At 36.8% G+C, this 26,263-nt stretch overlaps 1 protein-coding gene across 1 annotated transcript in view; it reads left to right on the top strand.

Annotated features, from left to right (window-relative positions):
* Positions 1–26,263, top strand: part of XRN1 (5'-3' exoribonuclease 1) — a 174,036-nt gene that overhangs the window by 122,563 nt on the left and 25,210 nt on the right. Inside the window, 6 exon segments of the mRNA XM_037843455.1 lie at positions 1,616–1,724; positions 8,412–8,473; positions 13,104–13,214; positions 13,368–13,487; positions 24,285–24,444; positions 26,059–26,240. Of these exon segments, the coding sequence (XP_037699383.1) occupies positions 1,616–1,724; positions 8,412–8,473; positions 13,104–13,214; positions 13,368–13,487; positions 24,285–24,444; positions 26,059–26,240 (744 nt within the window).

Consider the following 26,263-nt stretch of genomic DNA (forward strand, 5'->3'; position numbering starts at 1 on the left):
ATAGAACACATTTTTTAAAACATGAACTCTACTCAAAAGTAGAGTATTTTCTTTCTGATGAAACTTTGGTATATTCTTTCTCTGAAATGGTACCATGAACATGGATTTTGGAGCTAGACAAATCAGAGCTCAAGTGTCCCTTTACTTAGTTCTGTGACCAGATTACTTTATTAACTCGAACCTCAATTTATGAAATCTGTAAAATGGAATCAGTCTATATCGTAGCATTTTTGCTATTTTACCATTGTTACAATGATATTAAGATAATGAAGACAAAGTATATCTTACCATGCCTGGCACATAATTAGATACTCATACAATAGTTGTTTGTACCCATCTATTGATTCTGACATTCTAATTTCCTTCCTTAGAATTGAAACCACCCCCATGATGTACTGCTGGAGCCCAAAACCCCACCAGCTATTGAACTAGCTGATAGAAATCCCTTGACCCTTTTAACTTTTAGAGCCTGAAAAGCCCTGGAAGTTCCTATGCATATCAACTCATTGGACCTCTCTTCACACTCTGGTGCATATCACAATTTTGGAGCATGCCCTCTGCCGTGTAGAACATGATGGGCCTTTGTAAGCAGTGTTCATTTGTGTGTGCCCGAAAATAAATAGGGCTGTCCCAGAGCAAAATTGTGGAAAGATTTATTTATGTTGAACATGTCTAGCCTATACTTTTGCTTCCTCTTGCCATTTCAATGATCTAGTCTCTTTTTGCCTTCAGGCTTCCCCTACCTATCAAAATACAAAAGAATGATATGATCTTTATATTTATATGAAACTTATCCTTGCCATTTTATTAATTCCATTTATCCTTGCACTGTCTCAATTACTGTAGCTTTATAATCAGTCTTGCTGTCTGTTAGTATAAGTCTTTCATCATTTGAAAATCTTGACAATATAAATATTAAAATATAAAACCCATGAATTGGGGGAAAGAAAGCAGAAGAGAATGTAAATGGGCTATTATCCTCAACTTTGATAGCAGAGTGAGTTATGAATTTTTTAAGACATTCTAATGGAAAATTTTAAGACAGTGGAATACGGGGAATAGTATAATGAATCCACAGGTCCTAATGCCCTATCTTGCACGTGTCCAATCTTATTTCTTCTATAACCTCCACTCACATCCCACCCCTATGTGCCCCACAAGTGAAATTTGAAGCAAATCTAGAAGGATGTTTAGAAACTGGTATTTCTATTGTGAAGAAACATTTATCTAAAGTTTAGTATTTTCTTCCGTTTTACTTTAGTTTCTATACTTAAAGCAAAATTAAACTTAATACTTTCTATTGAGTAGAGCATTTTTGTAAAATGACTATTTTCTATGTATCTTGCTATCTAATTAATCCATAGAGAAATTTCTGGAGTGCTGATTGTTACGTTAATGATGATTATTTCTGGGTGGTAGGATTTAGGGATAGTTTTTCAAATTCTTTACGCTTTTCTGCATTGCTTGAATTTTTTATAATGAATTATATAATTTTTATAAAAATACTAAATAATATATAAAAATAAATAATAAAGTATTCATTAAAAGTTGAGGAAAAGAAGTAGTTATAACTTTAAGATTTCATTTAACTAATTTATAAGAATTTCAACTTCAGGGTACAGGTCTACCTCAAGAATTAAGTCAAGTAACTCCACATCATAAATCTGGCTTTAATGACGACAGTGTCAAAGGTCAGCAAAGAAAACCTGATCCTCACAGAAAAGGTAGGTTTTAAATTAGAGAAGTATCCTTATGATGTTAATTGCTTCCTTTTTAATTAACAGTTTTATTTAGATACGATTAATAAACTCTTTTAAAGTGTACAATTCAGTGGGTTGGGTTTTTTGTTTGTTTGTTTTTTGTATTTTCACAAAGTTGTGCAACCAGTAGCACTATGTAATTGTAGAACATTTTCTTCACCCCAGAAAGAAACCCCCTACCCATTAGTAGTCATTCCCCATTCACACTTCCCCACAATCACTGGCAACCATGAACCTTCTTTCTGTTTCTATGGATTTGCATGTTCTGAACATTTCATATAAATGGAATCATACAGTATGTGGTTTTTTGTGTTTTGATTGTTTCACTTAGCATAATATTTTCTGATTCATCCATGTTATAACATACTATACTACATTCCTTTTTATGGATAAATAATATTCCATTGTATGGATAAACTATATTTTGCTTGTCATTCATTAGTTAATGGAAATTTCAGCTATTTCCACTTTGAGCTCTTATGGGTAATGTTGCTATGAATATTCATGTACAAGTGTTTGTGTGAACATATGTTTTCAGTTCTTTTGGATATATACCTAGGAGTGGAATTGTTGGGCCGTATGGTTAAACAGTATGTTTAACTTTTAGTGGAATTGCCAAACTGTTTACCAAAGTGGTTGCACCATTTTTACTTTCCACACCAGCAGTGTATGAGGGTTCCAATCTCTCCATATCCTCATCAACACTTATTATTGTCTGTCCTTTTTATTAAAGCCCATCCTAGATGGAGAACATCTTCTTGACCAAAAGGGGGATGTGAAAGGAAATGAAATAAGCTTCAGTGGCAGAGAGATTCCAAAACGAGCCGAGAGATCACTCTGGTGGGCACTCTTACGCACACTTTAGACAACCTTTTTTAGGTTCTAAAGAATTGGGGTAGCTGGTGGTGGATACCTGAAACTATTAAACTACAACCCAGAACCCATGAATCTCGAAGACAGTTGTATAAAAATGTAGCTTATGAGGGGTGACAGTGGGATTGGGAATGCCATAAGGACCAAACTCCACTTTGTCTAGTTTATGGATCGATGTGTAGAAAAGTAGGGGAAGCAAACAAACAGACAAAGGTACCTAGTGTTCTTTTTTACTTCAATTGCTCTTTTTCACTCTAATTATTATTCTTGTTATTTTTGTGTGTGTGCTAATGAAGGTGTCAGGGATTGATTTAGGTGATGAATGTACAACTATGTAATGGTACTGTAAACAATCGAAAGTACAATTTGTTTTGTATGACTGCGTGGTATGTGAATATATCTCAATAAAATGATGATTAAAAAAAAAAAAAAAAAAAATAAAGCCCATCCTAGAAAATGTGAAACATAATCTCATGTTTTTGACTTGCATTTCATTAATAACTAATAACCTTGAGCATCTTTTCATGTGCTTGTTCAACATTTGTATATATTCTTTGGAGAAATGTCTGTTCAAATCCTTTGTTCATATTTAATTGGGTTATTTTTCTTTTTATTCTTGAGTTGTAAGAATTCTTTAAATTTCTTTAAATATTCTGGATACCAGGCCTTTTTTCAGAGATACGATTTGCAAATATTTTCCCCTGTTCTATAGGTTGTGTTTTCATTTTTTAAATAGTGTCCTTGAAGCACAAAAGTTTTTTATTTTGCTGAAGGCCAGTTTATTTATTTTTTCTATTTTTTCTTTGGTTGCTTGTACTTTTGGTGTTATATCTAAGAAATCATTGCCTTTTAGTCACAAAGATTTACACCTATGTTTTCTTCTGAAAGCATTTTAGTTTTAGCTTTTACATTTAGGTCATTGATCCATTTTCAGTTCATTTTTGTATGTGATGTGAAGGAGAGATCCACCCTCACTCTTTTGCTTCTGGATATCCAATTGCCCAGCACCATCTGCTGAAAAACTATTCTTTCCCCCAGTGAATGGTTTTTGCACCCTTGTCAAAAATCAACTTAAGCTTTCCCCCTAAAATCTGAAAAAAGATAAGGATGCCCACTGTCACCACTGTTACTAAACATTGTACTAGAGTTTTTGGTTAGAGTAGTTAGGCAAGAAAAAGGAATAAAAGGCATTCAAATCAGAAAGGAAGAAGTAAAACTTTCAGTATTTGCAGATGACATGATCCAGTATTTAGAAAGTCCCAAAAAATCTACAATAGAACTAATAAATGAGTTCAGCAAAATGGTGGGATAAAGGATCAACACACAAAAATCAGTACTGTTTATATACACTAGTAATGAGCAATCTGAGGAGGAAATCAAGAAAAAAATTCCATTTACAATAGCAACTAAATAAATCAAATATCTAGGAATAAATTTAACCAAGGATGTAAAGGACATGTATTCAGAAAACTATAAAACATTGCTGAAAGAAATTAAAGAAGACCTAAATAAATGGAAGGACATTCCGTGTTTGAGGATTGGAAGACTAAAATATCATTAAGATGTCAATTCTACCCAAATTGATTTACAGATCCAATGCAATCCCAATTGAAATTCCAACAGCCTACTTTGCAGAAATGGAAAGGCCAATCAATCAAATTATTTAGCAGAGTAAAGGGCCCCAAATAGCCAAAAACATCTTGAGAACAAAGAAAGAAGTTGGAGGATCACGCTTCCTGACTTTAAAGTATATTTATAAACCTACAGTGGTCAAAACAGCATGCTAGTGGTATAAAGGTAGATCTATTGACCAATGGAATCGAATTGAGAGTTCAGAAATAGACCCGTGCATTTATGGTCAATATATCTTTGACAAGGCTCTCAAGTCTACTCAACTGGGGACAGAACAGACTCTTCAGTAAATGGTGCTGGAAGAAGTAGATATCCATATCTGAAAGAATGAGAGAGGACCCCTGTCTCACTCTTTGTACAAAAATTAGCTCAAAATGGATCAATTAGCCAAAAGTTTTATAGAAGAAAATGTAGGGAAGCATCTTCAAGACCTTGTGGTAGACAGTGGTTTCCTAGAGTTACACCCAGAGTACAAGCAATGAAAGAAAACTAGATAAATTGGACCTTCTTAAAATTGAACCCTTTTGTGCTTCGGAAGACTTTGTCAAGGAAGTGAAAAGGCAGCCTACACAATGAGAGAAAATATGTGGAAACCACATATTTGATAATGGTTTAATATCCAGAATATATAAAGAAATCCTACAACTCAACAATAAAAAAGACAAACAACCTAGTTTAAAAATGAGCAAAAGACATGTTTAGACATTTTTCCAAAGAGGAAATATGGATGGCTAAAAAGCACATGCAAAGATGCCCAACTTCGCTAGTTGTTAGGGAAATGCAAATCAAAACCACAGTGAGATATCATTTCACATTTACTAGAATGGCCACTATTAATTAAAACAGAAAAGAAATGTTGGAGAGGACATGAAGAAATAGAAACACTCACTCACAACTGGTAGGGGTGTAAAATGTTACAGCAGCTATGGAAAACAATTTGGTGGTTTCTCAGGAAACTAAGTATAGAACTGTCATATGATGCAGCAATCCCACTACTAGGTATATACTCTGAAGAACTGAATGCATGAACATGAACAGACATTGCACATTGATATTCATAGTGGCATTATTCACAATTGCCAAAAGATGGAAGCAACCCAAGTGTCCATTAACCAATGAATGGATAAACAAATTGTGGTGTGTACATATGATGGAATATTATTCAGGAGTAAGAAGGAATGAAGTCCTGGTGAATGCAACAGCTTGGAAGAACCTTGAGGACATTATGTTGAGGGAAATAAGCCAGACACAAAAGGACAAATACGGTATGGTCTCCCTAATATGAACTAATTTTAATGAGGAATCTCATGGAGTTGAAGTCTAGGGTATAGGTTACCAGGAAATAGAAAGAGGGTAGAGAATGGAAAACTGATGCTTAATTTTAATAAGGTTGATTCTAAATGTTTGGAAATATATACAGGTGGTGGTACACATTACTGTGAGCGTAATTAACAGTGCTGAATTACCGGTGTGATTGTGTTTGAAAGGGGAAGTTCGGGGTTGTGTATGTCACTAGAAGGAAAGCTAGAGGGTAAAGCATGGGACTGTGTAACATAGTGTACCCTGTTGTGTATGATGACTGGGGTTAATAGTACAAATATGAAAATGTTCTTCCATGAACTAGAGCAATTTTCCATGACTATAACAAGGTGTTAATAATAGGATGGTATACGGGGAAAAAAATGCAACTAATGTAATCTATGGACTATAGTTAACAGTAATATTGTAATATTGTGTCATCAATTGTAACAAAGGTACCATACCAATGCTAAGTGTCCATATTGGGGGGTGGGGTGGGGTATAAAGGGTATGGGATTTTTCTTTTTGGAGTAATGAAAATTTTCTAAAATTGATTATGGTGATGAATGCATAACTCTGTGATTACACTGAGAGCCACTGATTGCACACTTTGGATGGATTTGTGGTATGTGAATAAAACTTAAAAAAATCAACTCATAGATATATGGGTTTATTTCTGTGCTCTCAAATCTGTTCCATTGATTTACATGCCTGCTCTTATGTTAATATGCTGTCTTGATTACTGTAGCTTTGTTCTAGGTTTTGAAATTGGGAAGTTTAAATCCTTCAACTTTGTACTTTTTTTTCAAGGGTATTTTGTCTATTATAGGTAACTTGCATTTCCATATGAATTTAGAATGAGCTTGTCTATTACGGCAAAAGAGGCAGCCAGAATTTTGATAGGGATTGTATTAAATGTGTAGATCAATTTGAGGAATAATGAGGTATATTACTATCTTAAAAATAGTAAGACTTCCAGTTTATGAACAGAAGATGTCTTTCCATTGATTTAGGTTTCTTGAATTTCATTTTCCTACTGTTGCTAGTGGTTAGAAAAACAACTGATTTTTGTATATTGATTGTGTGTTCTGCCACCTCCCTGAACCCATTTAATAGTTCCAATAATTTATTTGTGGCTTCTGCAAATAGAGATAGTTTCACTTCTTCCTTTGCAATCTGGATGCCCTGTATTTCTTTTTCTTGCCTAATTGCTAGAACCATTTGTACAATGTTGAATAGATGGGGTGAGTGTACATTTTTGTCTTGTTCCTGATTGGGGGAAAGCATCCAGTCTTTCACCATTAAGTATGATGTAAGCTCCTCACTTTATTAGTTGAGGAGGTTCCCTTCCATTCCTAGTTTGTTGATTATTTTTATCATGAAAGGGTGTTAGATTTTGTTGCATTTTTTTCTGCATCAATTTATATGACCATGTGTTTTTGACCTTTATTCTAGTAATATGGTATATTACATTGATAGATATTTTTGTGTTGAACTAGCCTTGCATTCCTGAAATGCATGATTGTTCTTCAAATTATTGGTTACATAAATGTATGTGAACTATTTGAGCCTTTATGTAGAGTTCCAGTTAAGTTTTCTCATGTGTGTGAATCTCAAAGAAGGTTTAATATTGATGCATGTCAGCTCACTTTTTCTTTTTTTTTTTAATCTTCATTTTATTGAGATATTCACTTTTTCTTTTTCTTTGTAAAATATTCTGTAAGCTTATTTCCTTCCTCTCCTCCCTTCTCTCCCTTCTCTTTCTTTCCCTTCCCTCCTCCATTCTTCTCCCCCTTTTCCCTCTCTTAACCTCCCTTTCCCCATTTGTCCCTTCCTTCCTTTTTCTCTCCTCTTGTCCCCTCTCCAGCCCTTATCCCCTCACTTTTTCCCCTCCTCCTGCTCTCTCCCTTTCTGCTTTCCCCCTTTCTTCCTACCTCTCTTGCTTCTTTCCTTCTTTTCTTTCTTCCTTCCTTTTCTCTCCCCACGCCTTTTTTTTTTCCAGATTCTTTGAATAAACAGTCCAAAGATTAAAAGTGGTAAAATAAATTATGGTGCATCCATGGAATCCAGTACATCCTATATAATATAATACTATGCATGATTGCAAATCATACTTTACATGCTCCACTTATCCCGCACATGTTCCTCATTCTTCACATTGTGTCCTTTGCTAAGTCCTATAGAGATTATCTCTACAGTATCTCTCAAATTCATCCTCTCCATTTTCCCTACCATCACTGAATTTTCCCATAACAGGAATATTATAACCACTTCCTAACTGCTCTCTTACTCTTCCTCTATCAATCCTATAAGCCATTGCCATATTTTAGTTTCCTAAAACACAGTTCTGATCAGATCCCTGCCTGCTTAAAAAGCTTCTGTGGTTGATTTACCATCTTTTACCAAATTGTGTCCATAATCTTCAGCACTTGACTGATTACGGCTCCAACCTGGTTCTTTAGTTCCATTAGCCTTCATTATGCAGCTTAGCCTCCAGCCAACTGGTCTATTTAGAGTTCAGTAAACATATTCCGTGTTTTCTATTTCCTTGTCTTTTCTACCTTTGCCTGAAATACTTAACCGCTTATTCTGCCCTTCAGAAACTACATCATCCTTCAAGGCCCAACACCAGTGCCACCTTTCCTTTTCCCTTTTCTCTTGTTGCTGTCTGTCGATATCTCTGCTCTACCTCACCTAAATAATAAGTTACTTAAGATCAGGCATTGTGTCTTCTTGGAATTCTGTGAATCATTAGCACAGTGCTTTCATATGGTAAGTATTTGGTAAATTTATTGATGAACAGCAAACTCTTTCATTTACCAAAATTTTTATTCTCTTGTATTCTAGTTAAAGAAGAGTATAAGAGTCCTAAAAATGAATGTCAGTCACAAAAATTGTCAAACAAGCTGGTAAGCCTTCTTAAAATCATATTTCTGGTAGTCAACACTTTTAATGTAAATGATGATTCTGTGCCATCTGACTGAATTTTGTAACCATTTCAACCAATTCTATAAGTGTGTGGCAGGAGGGTTGCTAAAATGTAGGCTGACTACCACTTGGATGGGAGGTTGCAAGGTTAGAGTCCAGGATCTGGAACTCTGTTTACCTGGGTTTGAATCTTCATTCGGCCATTTAATAGTTGAGTGGCCTTTAACATTTCATTTCCCACAGTCTCAATTTCTTCATCTTTAAAATATAGAGGAAAATAGATTGCTTGTAGTTTCTATTTACTTATATAATATATGGAAATATATGTTTTTATATACAATGAATGTATAGGAACATGGCAAGCCTAATGGATTAATTCTGGGGAGTTAGATTAGTGTAGGGGAATGTGCCAGTTTGAATGTATTATGTCCCCCAAACACCATTATCTTTGATGTAATCTTGTGTGGGCAGACCTATCAGTGTTAATTAGATTGAAATTCTTTGAGTGTTTCCATGGAGATATGCCCCACCCAACTGTGGGTGATGACTGATTGGATAATTTCCTTGGAGGTGTTGGCCCGCCCATTGAGTGGGTCTGAATTAAATTACTGGCACACTATATAAGATCAGACAGAAGGAGCAAGCTTGCTATAGCCAAGAGGGACACTTTGAAGAAAGCACAGGAGCTGCAGGTGAGAGACAGTTTGAAGACGGCCGTTGAAAGCAGACTCTTGCTCCAGAGAAACTGAGAGAGGACAAATACCCCAAGTTCAACTAAGAGTGACATTTTTGAGGAACTGCAGCCTAGAGAGGAATGTCCTGGGAGAAAACCATTTTGAAACCAGAACTTTGGAGCAGATGCCAGCCACGCGCCTTCCCAGGTTTTCTGGACACCATTGGCCATCCTCCAGTGAAGGTACCGATTGTTGATGTGTTACCTTGGACACTTTATGGCCTTAAAACTGTAACTGTGTAACCAAATAAACCCCCTTTTCTAAAAGCCAATCCATCTCTGGTGTTTTGCATTCCGATAGCATTAGCAAACTAGAACAGATTTTGATATCAGAGAAGCGAGGTGCTGCTGAGTTTGCAAATACCAAACATGTTAGAATGGCTTTTTAAATGGATAAGGGGAAGATTCTGGAAGAATTGTGAGGAGCTTGATAGAAAAGGCCTAAACTGCTTTGAAGAGACTGTTTGTGGAAATATGGACTTTAAAGATACTTCTGATGAGGCCTTTGCGCAGAAATGATGAGTGTGTTGTTGCAAACTGGAAGGAAGGTGATCCTTGTTTTAAAGCAGCAGAGAATTTGGCAAAATTGAGTCCTGGTGTCAGATGGAAGGAAGAATTTGAAAGCGACAACCTGGAATACTTAGCTGAGGAGATCTCAAGACTACGTGTGGAGGATGTACCCTGGCTTTTCCTTGCAGCTTATAGTAAAATGCAAGTGGAGATAGATAAACTTAGAACTGAACTCTTGGGTTCAAAGAAACCAGAAGCTGATGACTTGGAAAATTACAGGCTTCCAGGGGGTGGAATCCCAGAAGCTACAGCCCAACATGAGGATGTAACCAAACATGGAACCCAGCCGCCATTTCAGTATAAGCCAAGATTGGAAAAGGAGTTAAGCAGAAGGGATTTGTGGAAAGTCCTATTGTGTGACGGCTTTGACCCCTCTGTGCTTCATGAGAAGCCAACAGAATTTTTGTGAGATCTGTATAGACAGAGCCATTGCCAGTATGGACTGGAGGAGACAGACAAAGAACAAATTGAAGGAAAAATATCTCCAAAGACAGAGCCATGGAGGTTGAGATCTGGAGTCAAGAGGCCTTGGGCTGGGAGAACGGAGTGGCCCACATGCATGGAAAGAGTGAGCTTGTCCCAGAGGTTGAGGGTGGGCATTCCACCTCGATGCTCTGGAAGAGTTTTGCCACCCCAGGTCCCAAAGAGGGTGGAGCACATTACCAGGGAATTAGGGAGAGCCTGGCAGCCACCACACTGTTCTGAAGGGGTTGAGCATGTGCTCCAGAGATGGAAGAGAATCCAGGTGCTGTCCTGATGTTTGAGGAGGGTGGGGCAGACAAAGAGGTCTCCCCAATGTGTGGATATGTTGGAGCACTCACCCAAGCGTTTGGAGAGGAAAGGGCTGCCGCAAAGGCCCTTGGGAAGGGTTGAACTCCTGCTCTCTCAAGCCCCAAGGATGCAATGTCTGTTCTGTTAATGACTCTCAGACTTTGAAATTTGATGGAGTTTGTCCTGCAGGTTTTAGGAACTGTTTTGGTCCTGTTAACCCTGTTTTCCTTACTGTTTCTCCTTATGGCAGTGGGAATGTTTATCCTATGAATGTCCCTCCTTTATATATTGGAAGCACATAACTTGTTCTAAGTTCACAGATCCACAGCTAAAGGAGAATTATGCCTTAGGACTGACCACGCCTATAATTGATTTTGATGGAATTTTGTACTTAACTAACTGAAATGATTTAAGTTTCTGTGATATTGTGGGATGAATGTACTTTGTATATGGAAAGACAATGTCATTTTGGGGTCCAGGGGGTGGAATGTGCCAGTTTGAATGTGTTGTGTCCCCCAAATGCCATTATCTTGTGTGGGCAGACCTATCAGTGTTAATTAGATTGAAATTCTTTGAGTGTTTCCATGGAGATATGCCCCACCCAACTGTGGGTGATGACTGATTGGATAATTTCCATGGAGTTGTTGGCCCGCCCATTGAGTGGGTCTGAATTAAATTACTGGCACACTATATAGGATCAGACAGAAGGAGCAAGCTTGCTACAGCCAAGAGGGACATTGAAGAAAGTGCAGGAGCTGCAGGTGAGAGACAGTTTGAAGACGGCCGTTAAAAGCAGACTCTTGCTCCGGAGAAGCTAAGAGAGGACAAGTACCCCAAGTTCAACTAAGAGTGACATTTTGAGGAACTGCAGCCTAGAGAGGAATGTCCTGGGAGAAAACCATTTTGAAACCAGAACTTTGGAGCAGATGCCAGCCACGCGCCTTCCCAGGTTTTCTGGACACCATTGGCCATCCTCCAGTGAAGGTACCCGATTGCTGATGTGTTACCTTGGACACTTTATGGCCTTAAGACTGTAATTGTGTAACCAAATAAACCCCCTTTTATAAAAGCCAATCCATCTCTGGTGTTTTGCATTCTGGCAGCGTTAGCAAACTAGAAAAGGGAAGTTGATGTCATCTTTGCTTTATTTTACTTAGTCTCTACTATTTAATAAGGAGTATGTATATACTTAATAATCAAAGAATAGCAAATCTTTAATCTAAGAATAATTCATCAACCTGTACATTCATGATATGTGCCCTTTTCTGTATGCATATCTTATTTGAATACAAAGTTTTAAAAAATTAGCTGTCTTGTAAACTAGTGATGTATTAGATAATATATAACGGTTGCCTTAGCAGCATATTGGGCAGACAGTAGGTTCTCAGGTTCTCAGTAAAGGACACCTAATAATATTTAGGTATCAGTGATTGGTTAAGTTACTTGACTTTTAATGCTCTCTCCTTCTGAAACTTTATGCTACAATTTTCTTTCTAGAAGAGAAGGACCTCACATTTTGTGCCATAGCCCTCTTTGGCAGTCTGGTGCAGCCTGTGGACTCTTTCTCAGTATAATGTTTTTAATACTAAAATAAAATACATAAGATTTGAAAGAAAATGAGTTAAGATGAAATACAGTAAAATCACTGTTGCTGAGAAACTCACTACCCTCCCCACTATATGGGACTAAACTCCCAGGAGTGTAAGTCTCCCTGACAATGAGGGACAGGACTCCCAGGGATGAGCTTAGCCCTGACATCATGGGATTGAGATTGCCATCTTGACCAAAAAGAGAAAAGAAATGAAACAAAATAAAAATTTAGTGATTGAAGAGATTTCAAAAAGAGCCGAGAGGTCAATCTGGAGGTTGTTATTCTTACACGTTATGTAGATATTCCCTTTTACTTTCTAGTGTATTAGAATATCTGGAAGGAAATATCTGAATCTGTTAAACGGTAATCTAGTAGACTTGATTCTTGATGGTAATGGTATAACTGTATAGCTTTTATCATGTGACCATGTGATAGTGATAACCTGGTGACTGACACTCCTTTTTTCAGTGTATGGACAGATGAGTAATAAATATATATATATTATGGGGTGGGATAAGGGGTATGGAATGGTTTGGGTACTCTGTTTTATTTTTATTTTTTGCTTTATTTTGGCATAATGAAAATGTTCTAAAATTGACTGTGACAATGAATGCACAACTATATGATGATACTGTGTGCCATTGATTTTATACTTTGGATGGATTATATGGTGTGTGAGTATAGCTCAATAAAATTGCACTTAAAAATTACTGCTACTGCTAATACTAATGTGGTTCATTGACAGCATTCATAAGTTAAGAAATGCTAACTTTCATTTAAAGTTTAATGAAAATGAAGATGTAATTTTTTTCTCCATCTAACTTTATAGGTCCATTTTTTTCTTATGATATAAAAGAGAATAAAACTTGCAGCACTTTATTTAGAACACTATGAAATAGTAACCATAAATGTGATTTGCAAATAAGGCCTTTTTTTTTTTTTATAGACTGTTGGAGAGCCTGCCAAATGTAATATTAAGCTATTGAAGAGAAATGAAAGTCCAGAAGTCTCAGAATCCCAAAAGGTTGTGACTGGTTATCCAAATACTGTTGATAAGGTAAAAGACCATTATTCAATTTCTCCTACCTTGCTATACCACCTAGGAAGATTATTGGGTGAAATTGAATGTCCATATTTGTACATAAATCTCTTAGCCCTTTTTTGTATTCTTGTTCTTTCATCTTCATGCATGAAACATTTATTTTTTTAGCCTAATCCTGGGATTGAGAACTTTTTAGCATCCTTGAATATCTCCAAAGAAAATGAAGGACAGTCATCTTATGAAGAGCCTGCAAGTGAAGAACATTTGTCACCACAGTCATTTGCTATGGTTCGTATTTTGTAGGAACTTTTGTACTAGGGTAATTTCCCTACTGTAGGTTGCATGTACATATCCCATACAACTGTTAAAATATTTTTTCCTCATGCAGACAGATGTGTTCTATCATTATTATCATCTTGTGAGGAAAACACTTCAGTCATCTTTTTCAAAATCTTTAGACCATAGCTCCCCTACTTTTCAAACATTGCTTCTAGGCGATTAGGTCAAAAGTTAAGCAGAAGAGAGAAGCAAGGGAAGTAAGATTGTGGAATAAGATATTCCAAGGTGCTGTTCTCCCAATGAATCTTTGAAGAACTAGCAAAAACTGGTAAAGCCTTCCTCAAAATTCTAAAAGATAGTTAAAGGGTTGTAGTAACTGGGAAAATGCCAAATCAAGAAAACATAGCTTTATAAGCAGTAGGAGAAGCTTGTGGAGCCCTTGCTGGTCTCTCTCCTACCCACTTCCCACCACACCAAGGAGCCAGCCTGTGCTGCCATTGTGGGTCCCTAGCTCTTTTCCAGCAGGGGTAGAGTAAGCCATATGTACATACTGGGGTGCCTTTATGTTGGTGGCAGTCAATTAGATGGCAGTATAAAGACTCAACTGAAAAACCCTTCTCTGGCTCACCTTCCTAGACTTGCCCTGCAGGCAAAAGCAGCTTGTGGACAGTTAAAACAGTAAAAAGAACAGTTAAAACAGCCTGGGACAAAAGATTACCTGCTTTAAATCATATACTACAGCACCTAGGAAAGGGAGAAAGTATATTTCAATTCCTGTAAAGTGGGGAATTCCTGAGACTAGGAGCAAGCACAAGCGCAGTGCAAGACACAGGCTCAGAAAACATGGACAAGACCCTGCACTTCACATTCACCTCAGGCTGATGTTCTTGATAAGAGAGCTAAACTTTGAAGGAGGGCACTAGCCAATGCAAAGCAAATTTGCTAAGAATGTGAAAGGTATTTTTTTGCATTGGTTTGATTGTTTTTGTTAGCTCCTAGCACTCAAGGAAATCTCTCTCATATCACTAGCAAGATAAAAATTTAAGGAACAGACAGCTCAGGGACTAAATCCCAGAGTGAACACTTTAAAATGTACAGTGAGCAACAAAAGATTATAAGACAAACAAAAACACAAGATATGACAGTCCTTATAAAGGAACAGGATAAAAATCCAGAAAGCATTCTTGCCTGGGCCATCGCTTCCTGTTTCTTTGTATGTTTTGTAATCTTTTGTTGAAAACTGGACATTTTGATATTTTAATGTATTTTTTTTCTATAATTTAGACTTTGACATATCTATTCCTGAAGTTTCTGTCCATCTAGTGGCATGACAGAGCTTTCCTTGATTGCCAAGTGCTAACCAAAACAAAAAGAAGGTAAAAAACGAAACACCTTTCCCAGTCTTTGAAGGGAGTGCTCTCTGCCAGGGCTTATCCATTCAGTTAGTTCAAAGAATAGCTCCCTGCCAAAGTTTAGGGGCCTCCCTCATCCTTTCTGGGTATGTGTCTTGTATTGGGCATGCACATTCTGTAGGAGAGATCAATGAGCTGCTTTTTACATGAGGTGCCTTCTACATGCAGGGCAAGTTCTAGGACAGGCACATTGGGCCACACAGGCCAAGCTTTGGACATACCAGACAAAGACTTTTAAAAAATGATCCTGATTATGCTTAAGAAGATAAAGGAAAACAAAGAACTGAAGTATATCAGGAAAACAATGAATGAACAATATGAAAATCGCCATAGTAAGAGAGAAATTTTTGAAAGGAACTAAACAGAAATACTGAAGTCAAAGAGCTCAATAAATGAAATGAAGAATTCCCTAGAGGGTTACAAAACCAAATCAAAAATGGCCAAAGAAAGAATCAGTGAACTCAACGACAAGACAATTTAAATGTTTCAGGCTAAGGAGCAGAAAGAAAATAGAATTTTAAAATATGAACAAAGCCTAAGAGCCCTGTGGGACACCATCAAATATAACAATATGTGCATTGTGGTAGTCCCAGAGAGAGAAGAAAGAGAGAAAGGAGCAGAAAGAATAATATAAGAAATAATGGCAGAAAAGTTCCCAAATTTAACAAACAGCATGAATATGCACATTCAAGATGCACAATAAACCCCAAATAGGATAAACTTGAAGAGAACAAGGCCTAGACAAATACTAGTCAGTCTATCAAATGCCAAGGACAAAGAGAGAATTCTGAAAGCTGCAAAGGAAAAGAAACATGTTATGTACAAGGGAGTTCCAATGAGAATATGTGGTGATAACTCATCAGAAAATATGGATTTAAGAAGGCAGTGGGACGAAACATTAAAAATGCTAATAGAAAACTATTGCCATCCAAGAATATTATGTCTGGTGAAACTGTCATTCAAAAATGAGGGTGACTAACATTCCTATATAAACAAAAGCTGAGCAAGTTCATCACCACTAGACCTGCCTTACAAGCAATCCTAAAGGGAGGGCTTCAAACCAACAGGAATGGCCCCTAGACAGAGGATCAAAGCAGCATAAAGAATTAAAACCTCTGGTAAAGGTAACCATATCGGTAATTATAAATGTCAGGACTAGTCTTGTGTTTTTTGGTATGTGATGCCACTTTTTACTTCTTACAGGTTCTAAAATGCAAATATATAAAGACAAAATTTGTAACAAGTACAACAAAAAGATAGTGGGACAGGGTGTAGGAATGGTGTGTGTGTATGCTATTTAAATTCAGTTGGTATCAAATCAACATAGTTGTATAGGTTTAGGATGTTCGCTTTTAGCCCCATGATCACCACAAAGAAAATATATGAAAAATGTATACAGAAAGAAATGAAAAGGAAACTCAAAAAGGTATATGAAAAAAGGATTTAATGAAATAATTAAGGAACAAAAAAAGGTATAAGACTTGTAAAGACTGAATAGCAAAATGGCAGGAGAAAGACCTGCATTTTCAGTAGTTACTTTAAATGTAAATGGATTAAGCTCTTCCGTCAAAAAGCAGAGATTTGCAGAATGGATAAAAAAGCATGACCCAACTATATGCTATTCATTCACCTTAAACTCAAATACATAAGTAGGCTGAAAGTGAAAGGATGGGAAAATATACCATGCAACGAGTAAACAAAAGAGAGCCAGGGTAGCTATACTAATATCAGATAAAAGAGACTTTAAGTCAAAAATTGTTATGAGGATCAGTAAGGTTTATATTTACAAGCAATAAACAATCGGAATAAAAAATCAAAAACATATCCATTCACAAAACAACTGAAAGGATCAAATATCTAGGAATAAATCTAACCAAGGATGTAAAGGACTTGCACGCAGAAAACTAGAAAACATTGCTTAAAGAAGTCAAAGAAGACCTAAATAAATAGGACATTCCATGTTCATGGGTTGGAATACTGCCTATTGTTAAGATGTCAATCCTACCCAAAACAATTTATAGATTCAACACAATCCCAATCAAAATTCCAACAACCTTCTTTGCAGAAATGGAAAAGCCAACCATCAAATTTATATGGAAGGGTAAAAGGCCCCAGATAGCTAAAGCCATCTTGGAAAAGAAGAATGAAGGTGAAGGACTCATACTTCCTGATCTTAAAACTTATTACAGAGTGGAAGGATCTAAGATGGCAGCATAGAGAGGAGTGGAAGCTAAGTAGTCCCCTGGAACAACTAAAAAAACCAGAAACAAGCAAATAATCCAGAATAACTGCGGGGGGACAAATGTGACCTTCCACTCATCATACACCAACCTGAATTGGGAGGAATGCCCGAGATCACAGCATAAAATCTGTAAGTAAAAACTGCAGATCCAAATCAGGAGACCCCTCCCCCACAGCCGAGCTACAAAGCCCTCTGGTGCCAGAGAGAAGCTTTCTCCCAGCAAGCGAATATAGCTCAGCTGAGCTCCAACTGGGATTTTAATTAGCAAGTGTGAACTGCTCACTATGAGGTACAAATCCCCAACAAGCAGACAGAGGCTTTGGGTGACGACTGACCTTGGAGAGATGGAGGGTCGCCTCGGACTAGCTCTGAAGGGTACTCTCTGTTCCTTTTTCAGCTCAGTGGAGAAAGCCTCAGCCATTTTTAGTTCCCAGTTCTGTGGCCCAGACCAGGGTGGAGACAGCACAGGCAGAGAGAGACCATTGAAATGCTAATGATCTCCCCCGAGGGGGTCTATCTTCTCTAAGAGGAAAGGGGTGGGGCCCAGCTCTACTACCTGCCTTTCATTCAGAACTTGGGGACAAAGAGCCATACCTCCTTACACTAGTCAAAAATTGTAGGCTAACAGTCGCCACCTGCTGGGCAGAAAAGCACAGTGACCGGAGGCATCAGAGGGTGTACCAATTTTCTAAGACACACCCTCAGGGAAACCAGATACTGAATATTTCTTCCTTCTGGGACCTGAGCCCATTCTGGTCTAGGGAGGCCTGATTGGGGTAACCAAGTGTGATGGTTAGGTTCATGTGTCAACTTGGCCAGGTGATAGTACCCAGCTATCTGGTCAAGCAAACACTGGCCTAACAATTGCTGCGAGGACATTTGTGGCTGATTAATAAACCAACAGGCTGGTTTATTAAATCATCAGTGAATTGACTTCAGCTGTGACTGATGACTCACCAAAGGGCATGTCTTCCACAATGAGAGAATGCAATTGGCTGGATTTAATCCAGTTAATCAGCTGAAGACCTGTAAGTGAGACAGTTAGAGGACCTTCACTTCTTCTTCAGCTGCCCAGTGAAGCATTTTCTGAGGAGTTCATCGTAGTTGCCGGTTCGTTTCCTGAGGAGTTCGTCGAAGTTGCTGGTTCATTTCCTGAGGAGTTCATCGGACATCTTCCTTGGAGTTGACAGTTTGCTGACTGCTCTACAGAATTTGGACTTGTGCATACCTACAGTTGTGTGAGTCACTTTTACAAATCTGATAGTCAGAGACACCTCTCATTGATTCTGTTTCCCTAGAGAACCCTAACTAATACACCAAGGAAACCATGCCTAGACAACAGAAAACTACAACCTACACCAAGAAAAATGAGATTATGGCCCAGTCAGGGGAACAAACTTGCACTTCAACTGTGATGCAGGAATTGAAACAACTAATAATAAGTCAATTCAAAAAGTGTAGGGAAGATATGGCGAAAGAGCTGAACCATATAATGAAAACACAGGATGCACATAAGGTAGAAATTGAAAGTTCAAAAAACCAACTGGCAGAATCTATGGAAATGAAAGGCACAACACAAGAGATGAAAGACACAACGGAAACATACAGCAGCAGATCTCAAGAGGCAGAAGAAAACACTCAGGAACTGGAGAACAACACACCTGAAAACCTACACACAAAAAAAACAGATAGGGAAAAGAATAGAAAAATATGAGCAACATTTCCAGGAACTTAAAGAAAAAACAAAAAGCAAGAATTTACATGTCATTGGTGTCCCAGAAGGAGAAGAGAAGGGAAAAGCGGCAGAAGCAATAATAGAGGAAATAATCAATGAAAATTTCCCATCTCTTATGAAAGACATAAAATTACAGATCCAAGAAGTGCAGCGTACCCAAACAGAATAGATCTGAATAGGCCTACGCCAAGACACTTAATGATCAGATTATCAAACATCAAAGATAAAGAAAGAATCCTGAAAGCAGCAAGAGAGAAGCAATCTATCACATACGAAGGAAGCTTGATAAGACTGTGTGGATTTCTCAATAGAAACCACAGAGGCAAGAAGGAAGTGGGGTGATATATTTAAGATACTGAAAGAGAAAAACCACCAACCAAGAATCCTATATCCGGCAAAACTATCCTTCAGATATGAGGGAGAGCTTAAAATATTCTCAGACAAACAGACAATGACAGAGTTTGTGAACAAGATACCTGCTCTACAGGAAACACTAAAGGAAGCATTGCAAACAGAAAGGAAAAGACAGGAGTGAGAGGTTTGGAAACAATTTTGGGAGATAGTAGCACAGCAATGTAAGTACACTGAACAAAGATGACTGTGAAAATGGTTGAAAGAGGAAGGCTGGGATCATGTGGGACACCAGAACAAAAGAAGAACGATAAAGACTGGGACTGTGTAACTCAGGGAAACCTAGGGTGCTCAACGATTGTAATAAAAGATACAAATATGTTTTTATATGAGGTAGAACAAAGAATGTCAACATTGCAAGGTGTTAAAAATAGGGTGGGATTGGGGGAAAAATACAATCAATGCAAACTAGAGGTTAGAATTAACAGAAACATTGTATTATGCTTCCTTTAATCTAACAAAGGCAATATACCAAAGCTAAATGCCTATGGGGGTGTGGGGAATAGGGGAAGGGTATGGGACTCCTGGCATTGGTGATGTTGTCTGACTCTTCATTCTACTTTAGGTTAATGCTCTCTTTCCTTCTGTCACCTTCTAGCTATCAAGTTTGTTTTTTTGTTTGTTTTTCTCTCTTTCTCTTGCCTTTTTCTTTTGCCTCTCTGCCTTCTTTGACTCTTCCTCCATCTTTGTGGAAGAAATATCCTTATTTAGAGAGTGGCGATGGTGCTGCATACATAAATACGTGACTATACGGGGAACCAACGATTGTTTACCTAGGACGGAATGTATAGTGTTTGAACAAAATCATCTTAAAAGAAATGGGTTGATGAAGAAACCTTAAGGGCACTATATTGAGTGAAATAAGACAGACACATAAAGGCAAATATTGCAGGGTCTCACTGATATGAACTAATTATAGTATGTAAACTGAGACATGAAATATAAGTTGTACCAGGATGTAGAATGAGGCTAAAGAATGGGGAGCGGTTGCTTATTATGAGCAGAATGTTCAACTAGGGTGAACTTAAATATTTGGAAATGGATGGGTGATAGTAGCATGTAATGAGAATAACTAGCAGTGCTAAAAGGTGTGTGAAAGTGGTGGAAAGAGTAAGCTCAGAGTCACACATGTCACCAGAAGTTGGAGGTTAAAAGACGGGAATGTATAAAACAGTGAATCTTGTGGTAGACAATGTCCATGATTAACTATACAAATATTAGAAATCTCTCATGAACTAGAACAAATGTATGACACTATAACTAGCAGTTAATAATAGAGAGGCATATAGCAAAAAAATATATACCTGTTGCAAACTATATACTACAGTTAGTAGTATTTTAACATTCTTTCATCAACAGTAGCAAATGTACTTACTATACCAAAACTATGAATCAGTAATGGGGGTGGGCATGGTTAGGGGTATGGGAGGATCTGAGTTTCCTTTTTTTTATCTTTATTTCTTTTCTGGAGTAGTGAAAATGTTCTAAAAATTGAATAAAAAAATAATTGTGTTGATGGATACACAGCTGTATGGTGGTGCCGTGGGCAACTGATTGTACACTTTGGATCTTTGGGTAGTTGTATGGTATCTGAACAATCTCAATAAAATATGTATATATATATATATATATATATGTAACTTATTACAAAGTCAAAGTAATCAAAATAGCATGGTACTGGCACAAGGACAGATATATAGACATTGGAGTCAAGCTGAGAGCTCAGAAATTATCCATTAGATGTTTGATTTATGGCTAACTGATTTTTTTAAAGCAGTTTTATTGAGATATATTCATATACATACAATTCATCCAAAGTATACAATCTGTGGCTTATAATCACAGAGTTGTGCATTTGTCACCACAATCAATTTTAGAACATTTTCATTACTCCAAAAAGAAAACCCCATTCCACTTAAGTCACCTCTCAATCCCCCATCCTTCCCCAGCCTTACTTAACTACTAGTCTAATTCTGTCTCTCTAGATTTAATTTATAGTTACATTTTATATAAATTGAATCATACAATATATAGTACTTTGTGTCTGGTTTCTTTCACTTAGCATAATGTTTATTTTTAAATTATTATTTTTTAATTCAGTTTTATTGAGAGATATTCACATACCATACAGTCATCCGAAGTATACAGTCAATTGATCACAGTACCATCATACAGCTGCGCATTTATCACCCCAGTCTATTCTTTGAACATTTTCCTTGTGCCAGAAAAAGTGAAAATAGGAATAAAAAATAAAAGTAAAAAAGAACACCCAAATTATCACCCCCCTCCCACCCCATTCTTCACCTAGTTTTTTGTCCCCATTTTTCTGCTCATCCATCCATTTGATAAAGGGAGTGTGATCCACAAGGCTTTCGCAATCACACTGTCACCCCTTGTAAGCTACACTGTTATACAATCATTTTCAAGAGTCAAGGCTACTGGTTTGCAGTTTGATAGTTTCAGGTATTTACTTCTAGCTGTTCCAATGCATTAAACCCTAAAAGGGATTATCTATATAGTGCATAAGAATGCCCACCAGAGTGACCTCTCAACTGCATTTGGAATCTCTCCGCTACTGAAACTTTATTTCCTTTCATTTCACATCCCCGTTTTGGTAAAGAAGATGTTCTCACTCCCACGATGTTGGGTCCAGATTCATCCCTAAGAGTCATATCCTACGTTGCCAGGGAAATTTACACCCTTGGGATGAGATCCCACATGGGGGGAGGGCAGCAAGTTCACCTGCTGAGTTGTCAGCTAGAGAGAGAGGGCCACATCTGAGCAACAAAGAGGTACTCGGGGGTACACTGTTAGGCACAATTATAAGCAGGCTTAGCCTCTCCTTTGCAGTAATGAGCTTTGTAAGGGCAAGTCCCATGATAGAGGGCTCAGCACGTCCAACCGCCAGTCCTCAATGTTTGTGAGAACATCAGCAACAATCCAGGTGAGGAAGCCCAACACCTCTGCATTTTCCCCCAGCTCTTCAGGAGGGCCTTGAATATTATTTTTATTCTCTGTCCAAATTACTTTGGGATATTTCTCTATTTCACAATAACCTATGCAAATCTACCAGGTCTCACTTCCTATTAAAAGTTCCATGTAATTATGGTATTTGAACAAACTGTACGAGTTAAATTGTTTAGGAAATATAGATCTTGCACCAACTAAACATCTCTTCCCTTAGTCTCACATCAAATTTGAAGTTTTAAAACACAGTCAGTATTGTTCTTTACTCTTTATGGCCAACTGATTTTTGACAAGGGTGCCAAGTCCACTCAACTGGGAAAGAATAGTTTCTTCAACAAATGGTGCTGGAAAAACTGGATGTCCATGTGCAAAACAATGAAGGTGGACCCATACCTCAAACCATATTCAAAAATTAACTCAAAATGAGTCAGACACCTAAATACATGACCCAGGACTAAAAAGACTCTTGGAAGAAAATGTAGGAACATCTTTAGGACCTTGTGCTAGGCAATGCTTTTTTATACTTTACACCAAAAGTATGTACAACAAAGGAAAAAATAGTAAATGGGACATCGTCAAAATTAAGAACTTCTGTGCATCAACAGACTTCATCATGATAGTAAAAAGACAACTTACAGAATGGGAAAGAATATTTGGAAGCCACGTATTTGATAAGGGTTTAATATCCAGATTAAAGAAATCCTACAATTCAACAATTAAAAACACAACCCAATTTTAAAACAGACAAAGGACTTGAAGAGGCATTCTCCAAAGAAGATATATAAATGGCCAAAAAGCACACAAAATGATGCTCAGCATCTTTAGCCATTAGGGAAATGCAAATCAAAACCACAAGGAGATACCATTTCAATACCCATTAGAATTATTACTATTAAAAAAAAATTATAAGTGTTGGAGAGGATATGGAGAAATAGGAGCACTCCTTCATTGTTGGTGAGAATGTGAAGTGGTGCAGCCACTGTGGAAAACAGTTTGGCAGTTCCTCAGAAAGTTAAATATGGAATTACCTTATGGCCTGGCAATCCCAGCAGAATTGAAAGCAGGGACTCAAACAGACATTTGCACATGAATATCTTAGCAGCATTATTCACAATTACCAAAAGACAGAAGCAGCCCAAGTGTCCATCAGTTATGAATGTGTAAACAAAATATAGCATGTACATGCAGTGGAATATTATTCAGCCATAAAAAGGTACGATGTCCTGATACATGTGACAACATGGATGAACCTCTAAGACATAATAATGTTTAGTGACATAAGAAAGACACAAAAGGACAAACATTGTATGAACTCACTAATATGAAATAATTAGAATAAGAAAACTCATAGAGTCAGAAACTAAAATATGGATTATCAGGCGGGGTGGGGGTCGGGTATGGGGAATTAATGCTTAATGGGTACAGAATTTCTCTTTGGAGAGATGGAAAAGCTTGGTAATGGATGGGGGTGATGGTAGCACAGCATTGTGAATGTAATTAACACCACTGAATTTATTTGCCTGTAGTTAAAAGGGGAAGTAAATTCTAGATGTTATATATGTCACTAGTATAAAAAATTTACAAACAAAAACTAGGACTGTACAACACGAACAGTGAACCCTAATGTAAACTATGGACTATAGTTAATACAAATTATAATAATAATCTTTTATCAGTTGTAACAAAGATCCCAAATTAATGCAAAATGTTAATGATGGGGGAGGGTTTATATGGGAACTCTATATATTCTGCATGATTTTTCTGTCAACCTACAACTTCTCTAATGAAAAAGAATATTTAAAAAAATTAAACAGAATGATAAGTATTTTTCTATGCCAGGAAATGTGGGTATTTTTTTTTTCACCTCTTAATTATTGATTTCCTTTACTCTCTATTTGAATGTAGTTAGTGTATTGATTTTTAACAAAGAGCTCTTCCAAATCAGAATCAATAAGCACTATAAATATATTGTTATCCTCCCCCACCCCTGCCCACCCCATCTCTTACCCCATCTCTTACCCCAAACATTTTCAAAAAAGAAGGGAACACGGATGCTTAAAGAAATTCTAAAAATTGATAGCTCTGACTCTCTGGATCATAAGAATGAAAAAAACCAGTTCAGTAATGAAGTCACTGTTTCTTCTAAACGAAGAGGTGAATATGGACCTTCTTCCCAGCCTAAACAAAGTAAGAAATTAAGTAAGTAAAATTAGTACTATTACTAATAATCTATTTCATTTCAGAAATTCAGGTCATTTGGTTCTTTTTATCAAGTACTTTTTTAAAGGTAAACCTTTCAGTTTTTAAAGAATTTTTTTTATACATTTGTCAATTATATAATGATACAACACTATAACCAATAGACCCAGTCTGCAAATGTCTTCTTCAATGGCTTAAATTGTGCTATTACAGTTAATCATTCTGTAGATACTTAAACTTAGAAAGGTTTTCACATTCCAGCTATTTTCCTCAATGATTTTTAAATGGCTAATATATATATGAATTTAAATTTTCAGAAATTCATTTTTCCTATTGATAAAAAGAATATTATTGCAAACACCTGCTACAATAATTAAATAACATATATGAAAAGCAGTTACCATTCTCTTTTGTGCATAGTGGGTGCCAATAATTGATATTACTATTATGTTAAAATAATGTAACCAACATAAAAATAGATGAGGCTGTAAAATCAATTAAAAATAGTGGGAGGCAAACGTTGAAAAGTAAGTAATTACCTTAAATCTATGAAGCCTGTAGCATGACATCTGGCACATGGTTGGAATTCAGAAAATATTTCTGATTGCCCCTACTCTGTACACCCCCTATACTTTAGAATTTTTTTGTGTGAAAATATCTGTCAAAGCCTTTTCAGGAAAAATACCTAATGCAAAATTAGGTGAATATAGAAGTTTCTTGGAGAAGTAAAAACATTGTGGGATAAGTAGATCTGAGATTATTAAGGATAAAAATCCAGAAAAAAAATCAGAACCTAGCTCCATTTATACTCCAATGAATATTGAGATAATTAATTTAAAATTCCAGTGACTATTAGTAAACTAATTTCTTATTTATCATATGACCAACTTGCTGTTGACATAGAGCAAAATATAATTTTAAAACATAATTGGATAAAAGATGGTCCAACTGTCAGACACAAACAATTTTTACTTTTATTTCAATATAGCTTTAGAAAGCTCATAGACAGAGTAAGGAACCCAGAATCTAGCCGACATCACGGAAGTCACAATTACTTCCGCAAGCCACTTAAACTCTGCTTAGATTAATTTTTCACTGAGGTTGATTTTTGGTCAATTACTGAGTTTGTTGATCATAAAGAATGTGAACTTTCAGAATTTTTAAATCATCTTCTATATAAAAATACCTTAAAAACTTACTTTCAGAAGAACTTCAGGAAACATCATTTCGGAGCCACAGCAAAACTGTCATCGATGTGTGTCAGAATGTAAGGTGTGATTGTGAGAATAAGTCTGCAATCAAAGCCTCAAAACTTAAGAATTAGTTGCAAATCAACTCAAGAAAGCTATTTGCTTGTTCAGATTTTGCATGTAACAGTACCATGTGGTCATTAGTCATTCAAGATGTTAATTTTTGATAATTCTAAAAATCTTTTTGAAGTCTCAGTGATTTTAGGCAATAATGAATAGTCAACTTATATCTGCTTCAAAGAAGGTTAATTTTTTCACCTTTTAGCAATCCCCTGCTTGCTATTCTATAAAACCCTGTAATAATTGCATAGTTCAAGATGTCATTTTACTAATATAGATAATGTCTTTTTCTCTCTTTTGGTAGCATCTTATGTAAATAAACCTCTCAGTGCTAACAAGTACCAAAATGTTCATTCTATGGACAGTGTGTGTTGGCCTATTCCCAGCCACATCCCTCCTGTGTCTACACCAGTAACTGAACTTTCTCGAATTTGTTCCTTTATTGGAATGCCACAACCAGATTTCTCCTTCCTTAGGACACCACAGGTATGTTATACTACTATTCCATT

This window comes from Choloepus didactylus, chromosome 1 (genome assembly GCF_015220235.1).
Source record: "Choloepus didactylus isolate mChoDid1 chromosome 1, mChoDid1.pri, whole genome shotgun sequence".
Lineage (NCBI taxonomy): Eukaryota > Metazoa > Chordata > Mammalia > Pilosa > Megalonychidae > Choloepus > Choloepus didactylus.